At 50.4% G+C, this 18267-nt stretch overlaps 1 protein-coding gene across 1 annotated transcript; it reads left to right on the forward strand.

Moving 5' to 3' along the window:
- The first annotated feature begins 7993 nt into the window (after window positions 1-7993).
- On the forward strand, window positions 7994-17401 carry SNX20 (sorting nexin 20). The gene is made up of 4 exons (XM_041767080.1): window positions 7994-8094; window positions 11603-11741; window positions 13226-13377; window positions 14736-17401. Exons 2-4 carry the CDS (start codon window positions 11612-11614, stop codon window positions 15402-15404), a joined length of 951 nt encoding a protein of 316 aa, XP_041623014.1. The 5' UTR covers window positions 7994-8094; window positions 11603-11611; the 3' UTR covers window positions 15405-17401.
- The last annotated feature ends 866 nt before the right edge of the window (window positions 17402-18267 follow it).

The following is an 18267-nucleotide window of genomic DNA, read 5'->3' on the forward strand; positions in this document are numbered from 1 at the left end:
CCCACCCAGTGGGCCCCAAACCCTGGGCCCGGACGCCCCGCGCTGTGCCCGCCCCCCCCCCCCGCGCCTGGCAGGCCACGCCCCTCCGGCCCGGGCGCCCCGCCCCTGCGCAGCGGGCCTCACGCCCCGGGTCAGGGCGCCCTGCCCTCGCCCGCATCTGGGCAGCCGATGAGCCTGGTTAGGACGGGCAGGAACAGGCCTGGGAGGCCCGCTAATAGGACCTGGGCCAAGTGTGTCCCACTTTTAATGAGCCACCTTTCTAGTGGAGGGAAGCAGAGAGTCTCTCAGGGCAAGACCCCCACTGGAGACACACACGCCCCAGACATCCTGTGGAAGGAAAAGCTAAGAAAGCTGTGGGAGCAGGTATTAACCCTGGGCCCTTTGACAGCAGTAAGTCCATAGTCATCTAAGGCCTTAATACTGTGAAGTCCCAGAACAGTGTTTTCCAGAGTGTGATGGGTTTCATATTTGGTGAGAGTGGACAGGGCGTTTAAAGTTCCTCTTTTTTTCCTTTTTCTTGCAAGCTTTCTGTTTAAGTTGAAGCAAGCCCTCTCTGTGTGGAACTAATGGGCCTTGAGCCTCTCTCTAACACTGCCGGGTCTACTTGGCTCTGCCGCAGTGTCTAACCAGAATCTAACAGCACTGTTTTGTTTCCATTAAGCTAAATTTATTTTATTTTATGGTTTCCAATTCTCCTGAGCAAGTGACACCGGTTTTCCACTGAAGGTATTAATAGAAATGTTCCTTCTAAAACTCTGGTATTTGGAAATTTTTTCATGTAAAGGAAAATAACTGACATTTTTACATGATGCTTATTATGTGCCAGGTTTTACCTACATTTGCACAATTAATCTCAGCTACAGGGCTTTGGCTATCATTATTTAAAATTTATAGATGAAACTGAGGCACAGAAAAAGTTATCTATCTAGTGACAACAGAGCCAGGATTTGCCCTCAGGCATCCGGCACCAAAGTTCTGGCTCTCACCACTACCCCCCTTGCCTCCAGGTAAATACCTGCACAGATGGTGCACAGTAGCCTAGGTTGGGGAATGCTGAGTTAAAAGAACTGTATCTACCCCGGGGAGATCATTCCAGGTGGTGCACAGATCTATCTACAGGACTGTTCACCACTATCTTATCTGTAAGAGTGAAAAGCTGGGAGCCTAATGCCAGCTAATAGCAGATTACTTAGGAACATTGCCAGAGTAACTAAACCTGGAAGTGAACTGACTCCTCTTCTCTTACACCCTATATCCAACCTGGGAGCACATTTTCCAGCTTGACCTTCAATACAGATCCAGAATGCAGTCACTTCTTACTATATCCACCATGACCACCTGGGTGCAAATCACAATCATCTCTCACCTGGGTTATGGCAAGAGTTTCCAGGCATTCTCCATGATTCCAGCTACAGTCTTTCTTCAACACAGCAGCTGCAGTGGGTCTGTTTAAAAAAAAAAAAAAAAAAAGTGAGATTGTATTATTCCTCCTCTGCTGAAACCTGTCTGATGAGACCCATCTCAAAGTAAAAGCCCAGTGGAGGTCCTTACAGTTGATGTTTGCACCGAGAGCCCTAATTGAACTACCCCCTCATTCATTCTGCTCCAGCCACACTTGTCTCCTGGCTATTCCTGGAACATGTCAGGCCTGCTGCCACTGCCGGGCCTTCTTGTTTGCTGTCCCTTCTGCCTGGAATGCTTTTCTTCTAGAAATCTACATAGCTCCTTTCTTCACCTCTTTCAGGCCTTTGCTTAAATGTAACTTTCTCAGTGAGGCCTTCCCTGCCAGTCTTATGCACAGTGGCAACCCCTCCCCCCACATCCTTTTCCCTGCTTTATTTTGTATTTTTCTCCAGCACACTTATCTGTATACAACCTATGGAATATATTTCCTTATTTATTGTCTTTGCTATTAGTCTCTCACCCAAAAGAATATAAACTGCAAGGTAACAGAAACCTTTCTGTCTTGGTTCCTGTCTTGTCCCAGGGTCTAGAATAGGACCTGGCTTGCAGTAAATATCTGTTAAGTGAATGTAGCAAAAATAATGCTATAATCTAATAACCAAGGAAAGTGATTGAGCTACTGTAGACCACAAGAGCTGCAGCCTCATAAACATCATGTTGGGTGCAAGGATCTAGATGCGGAAGTATTATACTGTCGAATATCATTTATATAAAGTTCAAAAGCAGGAAAAACTAAGTTACAGTGATAGGAGCCAGGACAGAGGTTACAACTAAGGAAGAGGTTGGAGGTAGTGACCAGGAAAGGCGACAAAGGGGATTTCTGCGGTGCTAGTAAATGTTCTTTTTTTTTTTTTTATCTGAGTGGCAGTTACATGAATGTGACTACCTTGTGAAAACTGATCAAGCTAAACACTTATGACATTTGCATTTTCCTTTACGCTTGTTATATTTCAATAGAAATTTATTTTTAAAGGATGCTACAGAGGTATGCTTTTCAGCATGGCAAGACACCATAATATATGGCTAAATTTTAAAAGTAAGTTGCTTTTCCACAAGAATGCCAAGACAGGTTAAGGGAGGAAAGTAGTCTTTTCAACAAATGGTGCTGGGAAAATTGGACAGCCACATGCATGAGAATGAATTTGGTCCCCCACCTCATCTATACAAAAATTAATTCAAAGTGGATCAAAGACCTAAATGTAAGAGCTAAAATAAAAAACTCTTGAAAGTGTAGGTGTGGATCTTTATGACCTGTTATGTCTCAGGACAACCACAGCAGTGCCTCCCTGATGCATTCTGTCTGTAGCCCCAATTTTAAAATCCCACAATATTGGGGTGTCTAGCTGGCTCAGTCAGAGGAGCATGTGACTCTTGATCTCCTGGTGGTGACTTCTAGCCCCATGTTAAGTGTAGAGATTACATAAGTAAGTAAATAGACAAACAAACTTTAAAATCCCACAGTATTAACCTTCAAGGATTTTTTAAAATAATTTTTATGACAATATTAGGTTCAAGTGCACAATATAATGATTCAGTGTTTGTATATATATTGTGAAATGATCACTGGGATAAATCTAGTCATGAAAAATGGCCAAAGATTTGTTTTTCTTGTGATGAGAACTTTTAAGATATACTCTTTTAACAACTTTCCAATATATAATACAGTATTATCAACAGAAGTCACCATGCTGTGCTTTATATCTTCATGATATATTTCTTTTATAACTGGAAGTTAGTACCTTTTGACCCCCTTCACCCATTTCACCCACCCAACTTCTGGTTCTGGTGACCACCAGTTAATTCTTTGTATGAGCTTTCTTTTCCTCGATAATTCCACATATAAGAGAGATCGTGCAGTGCTTGGCTGAGCTATTCCACATTGCGTGTGAAGGATCCACTCATGTTGCTGCAAATGGCAAGATTTCATTCTTTTTTGTGACTGAATAATATTGTACTGTATGTAGATACCACATTTTCTTTATCTATACGGATGCTTAGGTTGTTTCCATGTCTTGGCTGTTGTAAATAATGCTGCAGGGAACATGGAGACGCAGATCTTTTTTCAAGCTAGTGTTTTATTTTTTATTTTTATTAAGATTTTATTTATTTATTCATGAGAGACAGAGAGAGAGAGGCAGAGACACAGGCAGAGAGAAAAGCAGGCTCCCTGCAAGGAGCCCAATCCCAGGATTCCAGGATCATGCCCTGGGCTGAAGGCAGGCGCTAAACCATTGAGCCACTCAGGGATCCCCTCAAGTTAGTGTTTTAATTGTCTTCAGATAAATACCCAGAAATGGAATTGCTGGATCGTATGGTAGCAGAAACTTTGAGAGTTGTTTGGTTTTCTTTTTTAAGATTTTTATTTATTTATTTATTTATTTATTTATTTATTTATTTATTCATTCATTCATTCATTCATTCATTCATTTATAGACCACACCTACAAATGGGAGGGAAGGGCAGAAGGAGAGGGAGAGAATCTCAAGCAGATTCTGCACTGAGCGCAGAGCTGGACTCGAGGCTCAATCTCACGATCCTGAGATTACAACCTGAGCCAAAACCAAGAGGTAGATACTCAACTGACTGAGCCACCCAGGTGCCCCAGGACCTTTGAGTGTTTTTTAAGGGTTTATGTGTGTACACTCAGCTGTGGAAAAACAAGATTGACATGACCAGATTTGGCATCATCTATGAGCAAACACCTCCTAGGTTTTCTTTGCCACACTTGTGGTGACACCCCCGTGAGTGATCACTTCCTGACTTTATCCAAGGGGGTAGGTTGGTGTTGGATTCTCAAGCTTATCAGACACCCAGTGCAGTGGTGAGCAGTACTTGCCACTCTTCAAAAGATACTTGCCCCGGTGGTGCTAGGAGGATGCTGAATTTCATCTCATGGTGCAATTAGGAAAACCAGATTCAGAGAGGGGTGGTGGCCTGCTGAGGTCACACGGTGAGTCATGGGTCGAATCACCCCTTCTCTGCACACAGCCACTCACTCGTGCATCGCACAATTGCCGGGCGCCCTCTGTGTGGCAGGTATTACGGTAGGCACTGGGGCCAGAATGCTGACACAGGCAAGTCCTCGTCACCATGGCACTTGAGACTGGCAATAAACAAGTAAACAAAGAAGCCAAAACAATGGTAGATCTTAACAGAGGGGTCAGGGGCTGCACCAAGGGGTCAGGGGCTGCACCAAGGGGTCAGGGGCTGCACCAAGGAGGCACGCTGAGCTGCAGGATGAGAAAGAGCCAGCTGTGGCAAGAACCAGGAGAGGGGTGTTGCTGGCTGGAGGAACTGCGAGGACAGGCCAGGGCAGGGCAGGCTGAGGTAGAGAGAGCAGTCCGGGCTGGCTGGCGTGTGGCAATGCTGGGAGTGGCACAGACAGAGGTCAGGAAGCGAGCAAGTGGCAGGTCAGGAGGCCTCCAGAGGGAGTCCGGAGGACATCACCGAAAAGTCCAAGGCCTTTGAATTCTGGAAGAGACACCCAGACCCTGAGATGCCAGCATTTCCCTGTGGTGCCCCTCCTTACATTCTGGCACAGCCCAGTCTGTGCCCCCCCACTCATGTCAGTGGGGCCCCCCTCGCCCTTGCCTGTTCTCTACCATACACAGTTCTGCGCCGGGCAGAGGAGCTGACACCGGGCAAGTGGCCAGCCACGGTCACTCTGGTCCAGCTAGGTCGTTCCCACGCCAGCCAGACACCCCAACATGTTCGGGGGTTTCCAAAGAACACCTCCTGCCCGCAGAAGAGGAAGCAGTAGCTTCCACACACCCCTCCCCCCATTCGCTGGCTGCTGGGTGAGAGGCTTGAAGACTCCAGGCCGGGGGAGATGGGAGAAGGACTTCCATTCTCACTCAACACAGACGCAGCATCCCACAGCCATGCCAGGCCATCTGCGGGGAGGGGCAGAGCAGGGGTGAGTGAGGTAGGGCCCCTGCTCTCCAGCTCACGGGCCAGCAGACCAGAGGGACACTGCTCAGACTACTCCCCTGGCACACCCCAGACCCTTACATACGTGGATGCCCTTTTAACAGTGATGGTACTACTGAACCATGCAATTGGATGGCCATTTCAACAAACAAGGCCAGGGGGTAACCATGGAGGGAAAAATATTAAGCCTCCTACCTCACACCATACATGAAAATCTACTCTAAGGCATCAGAGAACCCCAAATGAGAAAGGCAAACTCGGGAACCCTGGGTGGCACAGCGGTTTGGTGCCTGCCTTTGGCCCAGGGCGCGATCCTGGAGACCCGGGATCGAATCCCACATCAGGCTCCCGGTGCATGGAGCCTGCTTCTCCCTCTGCCTGTGTCTCTGCCTCTCTCTCTCTCTCTCTCTCTCTCTCTGTGTGTGTGACTATCATAAAAAAAAAAATTAGAGAAAGGCAAACTGGAAAGGCGTTGAGAACACCAGGAATTCCCAGCACTCATGTGGTGCTAGGGACCAGCACTGTTCTAAGTGCTTTGCATGTAGTGACTCAGCTTAAGCCTCTCAGTGGCTTGCAAAGTTGTTGCAGAAGCAACGAGAAAGAACAATGGGAAAGAAATCTCCGTGGTTTTAAGGTAGGACATGGGCTGTGAAAGCCAAGACTGATACAGTTGAATTCTTTAAAGTTGGCAACTTCTATTCATGCAAAGACCCTATTTAGAGTACAATGGGAGCCACACAGGTTGGGAAAGAATACTGGAAACCACATTGACCCAAATGAAAGTATGAAAAACACCTACAAACCAGGAAGAAAATCAGCCAATCAAACAACAAGCAATGGGGAGCACGCGGGTGGCTCAGTCAGTTAAGCATCCGACTCTTGAATTCAGCTCAGATCACGATCTCAGGGTCATGAGATCGAGTCCCACATCAGGCTCTGTGCTCAACGTGGAATCTGCTTGAGATTCCCTCTCCCTCTCCCTCTGCCCCTCCTCTACTAAATTAATTAATTAAATCTGTTTTTAAAAAAATAAGCAATGGACTTGAACAGAGGATATAAGAACAGAAAATAAGACTATGGAAAGATACTCTACATCATTTCTTATTAGGGAAATGCAACTTAAAATCATGATGAGACACCACTTACACACCCACTGGAATTGCTACAATAATAAAAAAAATATACTGACCTCATCAAGTGTAGGTGGGGACATAGAGTGCCTAGAACACCCAGGCGCTGCGGTGGGTGGAAGCACGAAGAGACACGGTCACTAGGGGAAACATTTTTTATAATCCAGCATACTTGAAAGCTCTTCAGTTCATCATACTCTAAAACCTAGGGATTTCACCTTCCATGAACATGTGCACTTGGATAAATGTGTAAGAATGTTCCCAGCAGCCTCGATCACAATGGCTCTAGCTAGAAACAACCCGAATGTGTATTCACAGACCCCCACATACACCCCAAAAAAGGAGAAATAATGATGTATTCAAATAATGTAGCAACACAACAACGAAAAAAAAAAAAAAACTCCAGCTACACACCCACACACACACACACACACACAAATTGATGAATCTTATACACAGAAATGTTGAATGAAGGAAGCAAGACACCAAAGCATACAAACACTATGCAAGGCTCAATTTACCTAAAATTCCAAAATCATTAAAATTAAGTTCTGTTGTTTCAGTGGGAGAGGTGTCCTGTTCATAGGTCATAAATTTACAAGGAAAAGCAAAGAAGTGACCCCCATCAGAATTAGGAGTGTGACTGTCTCTAATGGGGAAGAAGGGGTCATAGATCAGAAGAAACACATGATGCACATGATGGCCTTCTTGGGGGCTGGCAAGGCTCTATTTTTTTTTTTTTGTCCCAGTCTCCTGCCCTCACGCCATACACACCTAGTGGCTGTGAATCACATCACAGACCTCTGGGCTGACTTCCCTGGTACTTTCTTTTTCTTTTTCTTTAAGATTTATTTATTCATGAAAAACACCAAGAAAGAGGCAGAGACACAGGCAGAGGGAACCTGATTTGGGACTCGATCCCAGGACCCCAGGATCATGATCTGAGCCAAAGGCAGACACTCAACCATTGAGCCACCCTGGCGTCCTTCCCTGGTACTTTCTGTTGGGAGTGTTGAATGCAGCTTTGCCCAGAGAAAGGCACCAAATGGAATTGTGAGTTTACCCTATTTCTCTTCCACATCACATGCTGGCTCTGCATCCCACCAGCTCTGTTTTCCAAAGCTCAGTCTCCCCATCTGTTCATGGGGCATGAGGGCCCCCATCAGGCCTAGCTCATAGGGTAGAATAATGAATGTTAAAAAGGAGTGGGAGACGCTGTTTGAATGCCAGAGATTATCTGGGACTCTGAGGGACAGCCAAGCTAGCTGCAAGGCTGTGTGAGGCCCAACGGGATCCCTCAGAACCGGATCCCTCGGGGCTGGCCCTGCCTTGCCCCATCCTGCCCTGTCCCTGCCCCGTGGGGCCCGCCTGTCTGTGGGGCTCAGTATACTATCTGTCACCAGCCAATGGGCTGGGGCCACCAGGAGCAGGTCACACAGCCTATTTCCTGTTTTCAAACGGGGAACTTAGAAGTGGTAGCCTTGCCGGAGCCTAGAAGAGAGGGGAGCTAAAGGCAGCCATGTGATACTCCTCTCGGATTCCTGGACCCACACAGGACCACAGACTTCAGGTCAGTGTTTGATCCTAACCTCGGTGGGGCCCCGGCCCTTTGAGGCCTGAGCACCCTCCTCCTGTGGCCCTCCCTAGTACCTGTTGGGAGCAGGGCAGGGCAGAGAAGGGTAGGTGACAGCCTCGATGTGTGGAGCTCTCCTTAGCTCATTGGGGTAGAGCAGAAAGCAGCTCCCTGACCCTTCATCACTCAGTTCTTTTGGGGTATTTCTACAACTCCTTTTGAGGCTGGGGAATGAATCACAGCACCAAAAAGTGGTGCCAGGGAACCCCTGTGTCAGCATAGCCTGGGGGAACCTGTGCAAAATGCGGAATCCAGGGCCCATCCCCAGACCAGCCAGAGGGGAGTCTATGATGTCAAGAGCCAGGATACCTGCTTGTTACAAGCTCCTGGCACCCCAACCCCCCTGGGAGATTCCCAAATGTGTGCCCACCCACAGTGTCCAGGATCTTCTGTCTCACTCTGATGGAAAGTCCTGTGGAGCCCTCCCAGGAAGGGAGCATGGGCTCTGAAGGCAGCTCAGTGTTGCCATCAGAAGGCGGGCTGGCCATTGCAGGCAGGTCTCGGAGGGAGGAGTGGTGCTCAGGGCCTGAGAGGGAAGGGGCAGAATGTCTGCACACAGCTGGACTGAGAGGGGGCTGGGAAGCCACTCTGTCTCCCGGGCCATGCACGGGACCCCCGCCCCAGAGCACCAACATGTGTAGGATTTTCTTATAAAATCTAGAAACCTTTGCTATACAGGGTATGGAGAGGGGAGAGAAGTAACCTTAGAACCTCATGTCTGGTTGTTCCAAAGAGCTTTTGTTTTTTGTTTTTTTTAAGATTTTATTTATTCATGAGAGAGAGAGAGAGAGAGAGAGAGAGAGAGAGAGGCAGAGACACAGGCAGAGGGAGAAGCAGGCTCCATGCAGGGAGCCCAATGTGGGACTCGATCCCTTGTCTCCAGGATCACACCCTGGGCTGAAGGCGGTGCTAAACCGCTGAGCCACCCAGGCTGTCCCCAAAGAGCTTTTGGAGTGACAGACTGTTTTTCCCATTTCAGAGATGAGGAGACTGAGGCCTAGAGATGCCCAAGACTCCACGCGTGCACCAATGCTTAACATTCTTCTTTTCACACCCCCCCCCCCCCATGGTGACTCCCAGCCAACCCTGGAAGAGAAAACATAAGGGAACTGGCTTTGGTTGCTGAATTTGATTTTTATCCATAGCCCTGGGTTCATACTCAGCATTGCTAGAGCTTTGCTGTTGCACCCAGCCAAGACCATGATTCCTGGGCTCTCACTGGGTCTCTGGGTAAACTGTGCCCTGCTACTGACCTGGCACTAGTGTGGCCTGATCAGGATAGCAGAGCTGGAAGGGCTGGGACAATTGAGGCTCACCATCACCCATTCTACAGATGAGCTAACTGAGGCAGGTACATGGGAGTGCCCACAGGAAACACTGGGCTTCCACAAACCCTGGCCACCCAGCATGCATTAGGGAAGAGAGCATGTAGACCGCTCACCACCTTTCCTGGGCACCTACCAGGATATAGAGAAACCGTCCCCCATCATCCATAGTCTTGTTGGCATGACTGGGCTTATGGCCCTACTTCCCAGGTAGGGACCCTGAGGCCTGGAGATACTAAATAACTTGCAGACAGACTCACCACTGGTCAGGATGGAAGGCCTGGCTCTTTAAGGGGAGAAGCAGCAAATGAGGTGTGTAGGCTCTAGCAGACTCAAGTGTGTGCAGCTCGGGGCCGGCCATGCCTCTACTCTGTGCCTCAGTTTCCCATCTGTATAAAGTAAGGTTTGATGGAGGAGAGACATGCACTGGGCAGCTGCACAGAGCCACCTAGAGAATGGCCCTGGGTTCCTTTCACCCGAGCTCCCAGATGACCTCAGCTCTCCCCAGGCCAGGCCTATCCAGGAGGCCCTCAGCTCAGGGACAGGGCTGGGGCTCTCTTACAGCAGCAGTAGTCCTGCCCCTCTAGGCCACAGTCAGCAGACGGATTCAGACAGGAGTGGGAATGCAGCAGACAGAGGTGACCAGGGTTCAAGTCCCAGCTCAGCCCCATGTGCCCTGTGCGGCTCCCTCGGATCTCGTGAAAAAGGGGGGTTAAGGTCACATGCACCCTTCTAATCTTGAACTTCTGTCCCAAAGCAGTGCCCCAGCTCTTCACTCCACCTGAGCTAGTATTTCCATCGTCCTGTTGTGTGTGTGTGTATGTTTAAGATTTTATTTGAGAGTGAGCGAGAGAGGAGCAAGGGGCAGAGGGAGAAGCAGACTCCCCACTAAGCAGGGAACCCCCCATGTGGGCCTCGATCCCAGGATTTCAGGATCACAACCTGAGCTGAAAGGCAGGTCAACCAACCGCCTGAGCCACCCGGGCGCTCCCAGCATCCCGGTTTCCAATTTGTCTCAGACGTGTTAAATTCTATTCCAACTCACACCCTCATGAGGAGTCATTGCCTTTTCCAATATTTCTCAAAGTACTGTCCTGTGTCAGGCATGAATAGCAGGGGCTACTGTACCACGCCTGGGACGTGCGGAGCGCTGAGCTGCTGCTACTTTGCGTGGTCTCCCCGACTTAGCCCTCACGCCAGCCCCGTGAAGGCAGGTTCCGTTCTTGTACCCACCTTAATAGAAAACTGAGGCACACTCAAGTGCAAGCACCAGGTCATCCCGTTCACGGATCTGGGTCACAGACAGAGCTCCTGCATAAACTAGCCCCAGCACTCCTGCTGGCTGCCCTCCCCCTGACCCCGAGGATGGTTCCCTCTGCGTCCTGCCCACCACCTCCTAGCTGTCGGATCGTGGGTGGCTCCAAGTCTCCGTTACTTTATCATAAGATGGAGATAAAAGTCCTTCTGCACACAGAGTCAGTTAAGTGAGAGAGTGGGTGTTGAGTGCTGAGCGCACGAGCTGACACATCACAGACATTCGGCTCTGCTTGTGGGACACGCTCATCAGCAGTGTCACCTGGGGCCAACTAAACCTCAGTTTCCTCTTCTGTGATTAGGAGTCACGACAGATTTTTGTGGGTGTGAAATAAGTGGATATGAAGAACCTGGGTGCAATATGAAGTGTGTGCAACAAGCCGTCAGAAAGGGTGTGCTTAGAGAGGGAGAGGGAGATGGGAAGGATACATCCTGGTACCATTGCTATGGGCACTGAGATTTTATCTACACCTGAACATAAAATGGAGTGTTGGGATGCTCTTCAGGACAAGCTGGCAGCTTTCTCCCGAGTAATCCCTAAAGCCACTACCTTTGCTTGAAATCACCACATTTAAGATTCAGAAAACTTGATGATAGAAGCATCGTAACAAGAAGAGAAGGCCTTGGGCTAATCAGTCCAGCATAGGGGCAGACCCAGGCCTCGTGTGTGGCAGCTGGGTGGACTGCTAAGTGTGGCAGTGGAGGGCTTGGTAGTAGGGACTATGATACAGACCCTAGCACCCCAGGGCCCCTCAGGAACCCCAACGTGACTGGGAACTCACTGTTGTCTCTTGTCTCCCTGGCAGCCTTGGAGCATGGCAAGTCCTGAGCACCCCGGGAGCCCTGAACGGACAGGACCCATAGCCAAGTGCACTGTGGGGGCCAAGCAGGAAGCATCAGCCACTGGCCAAGACCTCCCGTGTCCAGGACCTGAAGGGCACTTAGGTGGGCTTGAGGCTCGGGGCTTGGTCAGAGATAGAGGTTTGAAGATGTTTGAAATACAAATGTGGGCATTTTGAGAGGTGCCACAGGTGAGGGAGCAGCTTTCTTAACGACACGAGAATTCGGTGCCAATTATTTTTCTGGGAGATGGTCCCAGGCATCATAGCAGGGGAGTGGTAAATTGAGGAAAAGAAGGGGAGGAGGCCAGGACAAGGTGTTGATTACTGCTGTGGGGTGACTGGACTCAGTCCCCACAGGGGTCCTTTGCAAGACGTGTGAAACATATCTCAGGGTGTCCCATCCAAGAGGCAAGGAGGCCAGACTACTACTACCCACCAGTCCCATCCTTCATCCTCCAAGGGAAGCTCCAGAACAGGCTGCTTTGGCTGGAGAAGGCCCTCTGAGTGAGAGTTATGGAAGGAAGCCAGTGGGACATTTCAGAGCAGTGAGTGCCAAGCAGCATGGCCCAGCGCTGACAGTGTCCACAGTAGCGTCATCTCCTGGAGCAGATTGATGTACTCATTCATGCAGCCCTTCAGTAGGTGCCTGCGGAACACCTGCTCTGTCCTTGGCCCTGGGGAAACGGAAACAAATCCAATGCTGCTGCCCTTCGGTGTGGTGGGGAAACAGCTCTGTGAGAAATGATTAGAGATGTCACAAAACCAGTTGTAGGGACAAGGTGGGAGGCCCTGACTCTGAAACGAGGGGTTAAAGTGACATAGGGCTGTGTTTTGAAGGACACAGTGGAGAAGGGCCCCTGGGCTGTGTTTTGAAGGACACAGTGGAGAAGGGCCCCTGGGCCCCATTTCCCTGAAAATAAAATGCACAATGATCTGTGCATTTCGCTGGGGAAGGACTCTAATCTTTCCCAAGATGATCAGAGTGGCACATGGCCAAGTGAGGTCTAAGGAACACAGTTTTCCAGGTCAGCAAATAGGAAGGTTGCATTAAAGGCAGAAGGAATAGCAGGTGCAAGCAAGAGCACAGCATGGGGTGGCGAGAAGGTAAGGAGAGTAGGGAGGATCCCACTGGGAGTTGGGAGTTGGGGGTGGGGTGGGGGGGGGACTGGAGCCCATCATCCTCACTAGCTCCCTCCACTGGTCGCTGATGTGTGCTCAGGAGTCCAGCGGCCACACTGGCCACACCGTGTCAGTGTCATAGGGAGCAAAGCCGAGGGAAAGCAACAAACCTCCATCCTTGGGTGTTGGGTGTCGGAGCGTGGGTCTCACGGGGGGCCAATATGCAGGCCGGAAGTGGATGGTGCAACAGAAACGTACCGCATCTCTCAATGGAGAATCCAGGGGGGGGGGGGAGAGGATGGGCTATCAGGTTGTGCTGCAGCTGGGTGGGCGCAGTAGTCTGGGCAGGCAGGGACGGGGTGGGGGAGGGGGTAGGATGGCTCTTCCAGATTTGGACACCCCCATCCCAGACAGTCCCCAAAATGCACTGACCTGGTGCAAGTGCCTAAAGGGTGCTGTCCTCTGCAGATGCCCACAGCAGCCCCAGCCCCAACTCCAGCATGACCACCGGGGAGCTGCAGGAGTATTGGCGAAAGGAGAAGCGCTGCTGGAGGCGCGTCAAGCTGCTCTTCGAGGTCGCGTCCGCCCGCATCGAGGAGAGAAAAGTCTCCAAGTTTGTGGTAAGATCAGGCGGGGATGGTGTGCCTTGCACCACCTCCCTCCCAACCCTGGGCGAGTCGGTGGAGCCTCAGCCTTCCCCACTGTGACATGGGCCCAACGCCCTTGGACCCACAGAGTTCTAACAGAGACAGGCTTCAAAAAGCAAGATTTTGCACTGGGCATTGTGTGAAGTACTGGCAATCAGAGATGTGTGAGTCACGGTCCCTAATCCTGAGAAGGAACTAACCCAGATGAATTCCATGTCATCCAGAACTAGCCATCTATGTGTCCCTTCAACACAATAGTTGATACCACCAATCACTGATATTATTAATAATTACATATTATTTAACATAATGATAGATAATAATCATTAGCCTATTTTTCTTTAAATCAGATCACCTTTTAAAAACATGAAATAAGTATCTTTTGAGGGGAAACCGGTATCTCATAGCATAAAGAGAAGGTCATCGTTAGAGTAAATGTGAGGAAAGCCAAGTGCTGTCATTAGATTCCAGCTGGTTAGGCCACGGCTGGTGGCAAGCGCTGGGCTTAGGGGCTACTCTCTTCATTAAAACAGAATTTCCACCTGTGCTGGGGCAAGGCATTCACATCCAAGTAGGAGCCACGCTCAACCCTTCTCTGTGCATTGCTCCCTCAACTGGGACTGAAATAACAACAGCTGACACTGGGTGCCGACTGCGTGTTGAACAGAGCCCCCCTCACCCCTGTGGTTGCAGTGCATTAACTATAATGGCATCCTCACCCCGAGGAGTGAGGTATTGTTACTATCTCTATTTCATGGATGCAAAAACCGAGGCCCATAGTGGCTAACGTACCTAAGACCACACAGCTAGACTGCGGCAGGACTGGAATTATAACCCAAAGAGCCTGTGCCCTTAACCAGTATTCTCTAACTGGAAGAGATCTGAAAAAGCAATCATTTTCTTACCATGGGACATCACCACCAACATACCACCTAAAACCACCCCTCAAGTGTCACACACTCGGGAAATGCAGATCTAACCTAAGCTCCCCGGTGCAGGAACCCGAGGTCCAGTTTTGATGATGGAAAGCCGGGAGCACCCCCAGGCCCCCGGCACCACCTATTCCTGTGGTCTTGGTCCCCTGAGACGCCTCCATGCTGCCCTGTTTGTTATTCTCGGGCGGCCTCTTGTCACCAGCTGCAGTTATAGCTCAGCAGCAGCTGGTGGCAATTTAAAACAGAATCGCAAGTAACGATAACCTGTTTTCCGATCTGCTTTAAATGATCATCATCATTAGTTTTATTTGCCGGGGCTCACTCTGTCAGTTACAACCTTCTATTAGGATGTAGTCAAATTCTCTCTCTCTCTCTCTCTCTCTCTCTGCACCGCAGATGTACCAAATCGTCGTCATCCAGACAGGGAGTTTTGACAGCAACAAAGCTGTGCTGGAACGGCGCTATTCAGACTTTGAGATGCTCCAGAAAAACCTCCTCAAGACGTTCCGGGAAGAGATGGAAGACATCGTCTTCCCCAAGAAGCATCTGATGGGCAACTTCACGGCGGAGATGATCTCCGAGCGCAAGCTGGCCTTCAAGGAGTACCTGAGCCTGCTCTACGCCATCCGCTGTGTCCGGCGCTCCCGCGAGTTCATCGACTTCCTGACGCGGCCCGAGCTCCGGGAGGCCTTCGGCTGCCTGCGCGGGGGCCAGTACGGCCGCGCCCTGGACATCCTGGTGCGCGTCGTGCCCCTGCAGGAGAAGCTGACGGCCCACTGCCCCGTGATGGTGGTCCCGGCCCTCTGCGCCATGCTGGTGTGCCACCGCGACCTTGAGCGGCCAGCCGAGGCCTTGGCGGCGGGGGAGAGGGCGCTGCAGTGCCTGCAGGCCCGGGAGGGCCACCGCTACTACGCCCCCCTGCTGGAGGCCATGATCCTCCTGGCCTATGGGCTGGGCAAGGACTTCGTATCGCTGCAGAAGAAGCTGCAGGAGTGCCAGCTCCGCAAGCCCAGCCCCTGGGGCTTCACCCTGAAGGAACTCACCGTGCGGGAATATCTGTACTGAGCCCCTTGGGAAGGCAGGCTGGAGATTGGGGCTCACCATGGCTCAGCGGGCTGTTTGGGGGTTCATGTTTGGTGGGAGGAGCCGCTTGGCTCTAACTTGCTGAGTCACCTTGGCCCAGTCCCTCCCCTGGTCCTCCATGTCCCCATCTGTGTTGAACAGAAGTGCCCCTCCCAGGGGGGTGTGGGGGGCTTAGAAGCCTCTGCTTGTGTCCTGTGTCCCTTTGATACCAAGCTCACTTCACCGCAAAACCACAAACCCAGCTGGCAAAACGCTGGAGAGTAAGCTCCAGCTTTCTGATGCTTTTGTGGGTAGCTGGAGGGAAGGTTTACACTGCACGCCATGGACAAAGTTTAACCCCCTTCCTACAGATGGCTCTCTCCAGCTGTCCTGTCTTTCCTCTCTGTTCCTCCTTCCTTGACATTGCCTGCAAAGATCCCCATCATTATCCTAACTATTCCAGCTCTTCCTCTTAGCCTGTGGACCTGGCTCAGCGAAGCAGAAGCTCACCCACTGCTCCTCAAAGCCAGCTTCATCCCTGGGATGGGAGGTATGTCACCCTTGAAAGGGTAGAAAGATGCTGGGCCAGAACAGCATCCTGTTATGAGAGTCTGTGAAACAGGCATTTTGAGGAAAGGAAGTTGCCAACAATTCTCTGGCTAGGATGCCATAAGTCATTGTCCAGGTGTGTTTTCAATTATAAGGCAACTGGCCCTTGAAGGGGCTCCTTGAGTTATGTAGACAGAGCCCCGGAGGGAGGTGGGAGATGATACCCAGTGGAGCCTCTGGACAGAACAGAGACTGAATGTTTAATGCCTCCCCATTTGAGGGGCAATGTTCTTGGAACCTCTCTGATGGGTTGGGTTGCCCTTGACTGAAGTCCACTGTCAGGAAAGGATACCAGGAGCCTGGACCTATAACCTAGGTTCAACACTGGAGCTAATGGTACAGACTGGTTTGGGGCAATATGTGTTTGAGCCTGGAAGTCCCTAAAGACCTAAACCATCTGGCTGAGCTTATGAGTGAAATAAAGAGCCTGTAACTTGACATCTTAGCAATGGGGCACCAGTTTGGCCTGTACAGGGATCCAGCTCAGCAAGGAGATTGCTGTAGCAGTGACTGGGCAGTCACCAAACTGCACCAGAATGTGTTCAATAGCGACACTGTGTGGCAGCAGCTGTGTGGCAATCAGGCTCGGCCCTGGAGGCAAGAAACAGCCTGACACTTGTGACAAAGAAAGCCTGGGGTCTCTCAATTTGCTCAGGGAGGAAGACACTTTGAATGGGAAATGCTGGACCTCTGGGCATAGAGAAAATTAAAGTGTTCAGTGGAAATATAAAAGGCCGTGACTCTATTTCTGATGGTGAAGGAGACCTTGCTGATTTCGTAAGTCATTTCATCAAATGGAAAAACACCATCAACTATCAGGTGCCCCAAATATGCCCTCAGAAGGGGAAAAAATGCCCATCACAGGAAGTTTCCTAGGGATTTCCAGTCAGAAGCTGGGAGAGAAAAGAGGCAGCTCCCAATGTAAGGGTCAATGTGGAAGAAACCAGAAACAGAGAAAGGGACAATCAGGAAATGGAGGAAATCAGATTTGGTGCAAGGCAGGGGGTGGGACTTTCCTCCTAGGATTTGAACTATAAGGCTTGGCATCTGAACACACACAGTGTGGCCCAAAGTACTTCAAGCAGAGAGGTCATGGTATAGTGGTCTCCAGTACAGGTGTTCCTTGTACCTGGCACCTCAAAAACAGGTTCTCTCTGAGGGAAGTCAACATGGATTCAGGCCAACTGAGGGAGAAAGTCATTGACTCCAGAGGTACAACAGGGTGGGATGGGGGGAGCATGTGTCTCAAGATCACATATACCTGGTATGTGTGTAGAACATAGAAGTTTTTTAAAAGCCTAAAATATGGGGGCACCTGGGTGGCTCGGTCAGTGAAGCATCGGCATTTGGCTCAGGGAGTGATCCTGGGGTCCTGGGATTGAGCCCTACAACGGGCTCCCTGCTCAGTGGGGAGTCTGCTTCTCCCTCTCCCTCTGTTGCTCCCCATTTGTACTCTCTTGCTATCTCTCAAATAAATGACATCTTAAAAAATAAAGCCTATAATATGGGATAGAAGGAGTCTATGAGATCATAAGCCTCACCTGTCTTCTCCCTTCCCAGGCCTCTTCCTGTCCACGTGCCCCCCAGCCCAGGACCCAGGGATCTCCGAGTGAGAGCACTATGCCAGCCTCACCCAAACCCAGGAACCCCACTCTGGGCACTCGGGCCCTAAGTGGAGGGGGCTTGTTCCATGCAAGGCCTCCCGTCAGCTGAGATCAGGTGACCTGAGGAGCCTCTGTGCCTGGGATGCAGGTCTCTCACCCTACCCCAAGCCAGGATGGGAAGACAGCACTGCCAGTGGCTGCCCATGCACAAAAACCCAGAGGTCCCTCAGCATTTCTGGAGCCCAACTGTGTGTCCAGTGCTCTCCTCATCACTGCCTGTCTGGCTCTGTTCAGCAGATACTCATCCCATTTTACAAGTGAGGACACAGACCCCTGATAGGTGAAGTGATTTGTCCAAGGTCCCACAACTAACAATGTGGAGAGCAGGAAATTAAACTCAGGCCTGTGTGATGACCCCAAGCCTGTGTCTTCCTCCCTGAGCCTGACTCTGGAGGGGAGAGGGGAGAGGTGGGGGTAGGGATATATGTCCCTGATCCTCTCATCCTTAAAGGGCCCTTAGAGATCATTTCACTCCTCTCTGTTTCTAGGTGGGAAACAGGCAGTGAGACAGAGACAGCTCCAGGAAGGGCAGACAGAATGATCCCGGGCTGGGTTTCCAAGAGGCCATTGGTGGGGGAGGACACCCCACTGGA

The sequence above is a fragment of the Vulpes lagopus genome, chromosome 8 (assembly GCF_018345385.1).
Source record: "Vulpes lagopus strain Blue_001 chromosome 8, ASM1834538v1, whole genome shotgun sequence".
Classification (NCBI taxonomy): Eukaryota; Metazoa; Chordata; class Mammalia; order Carnivora; family Canidae; genus Vulpes; species Vulpes lagopus.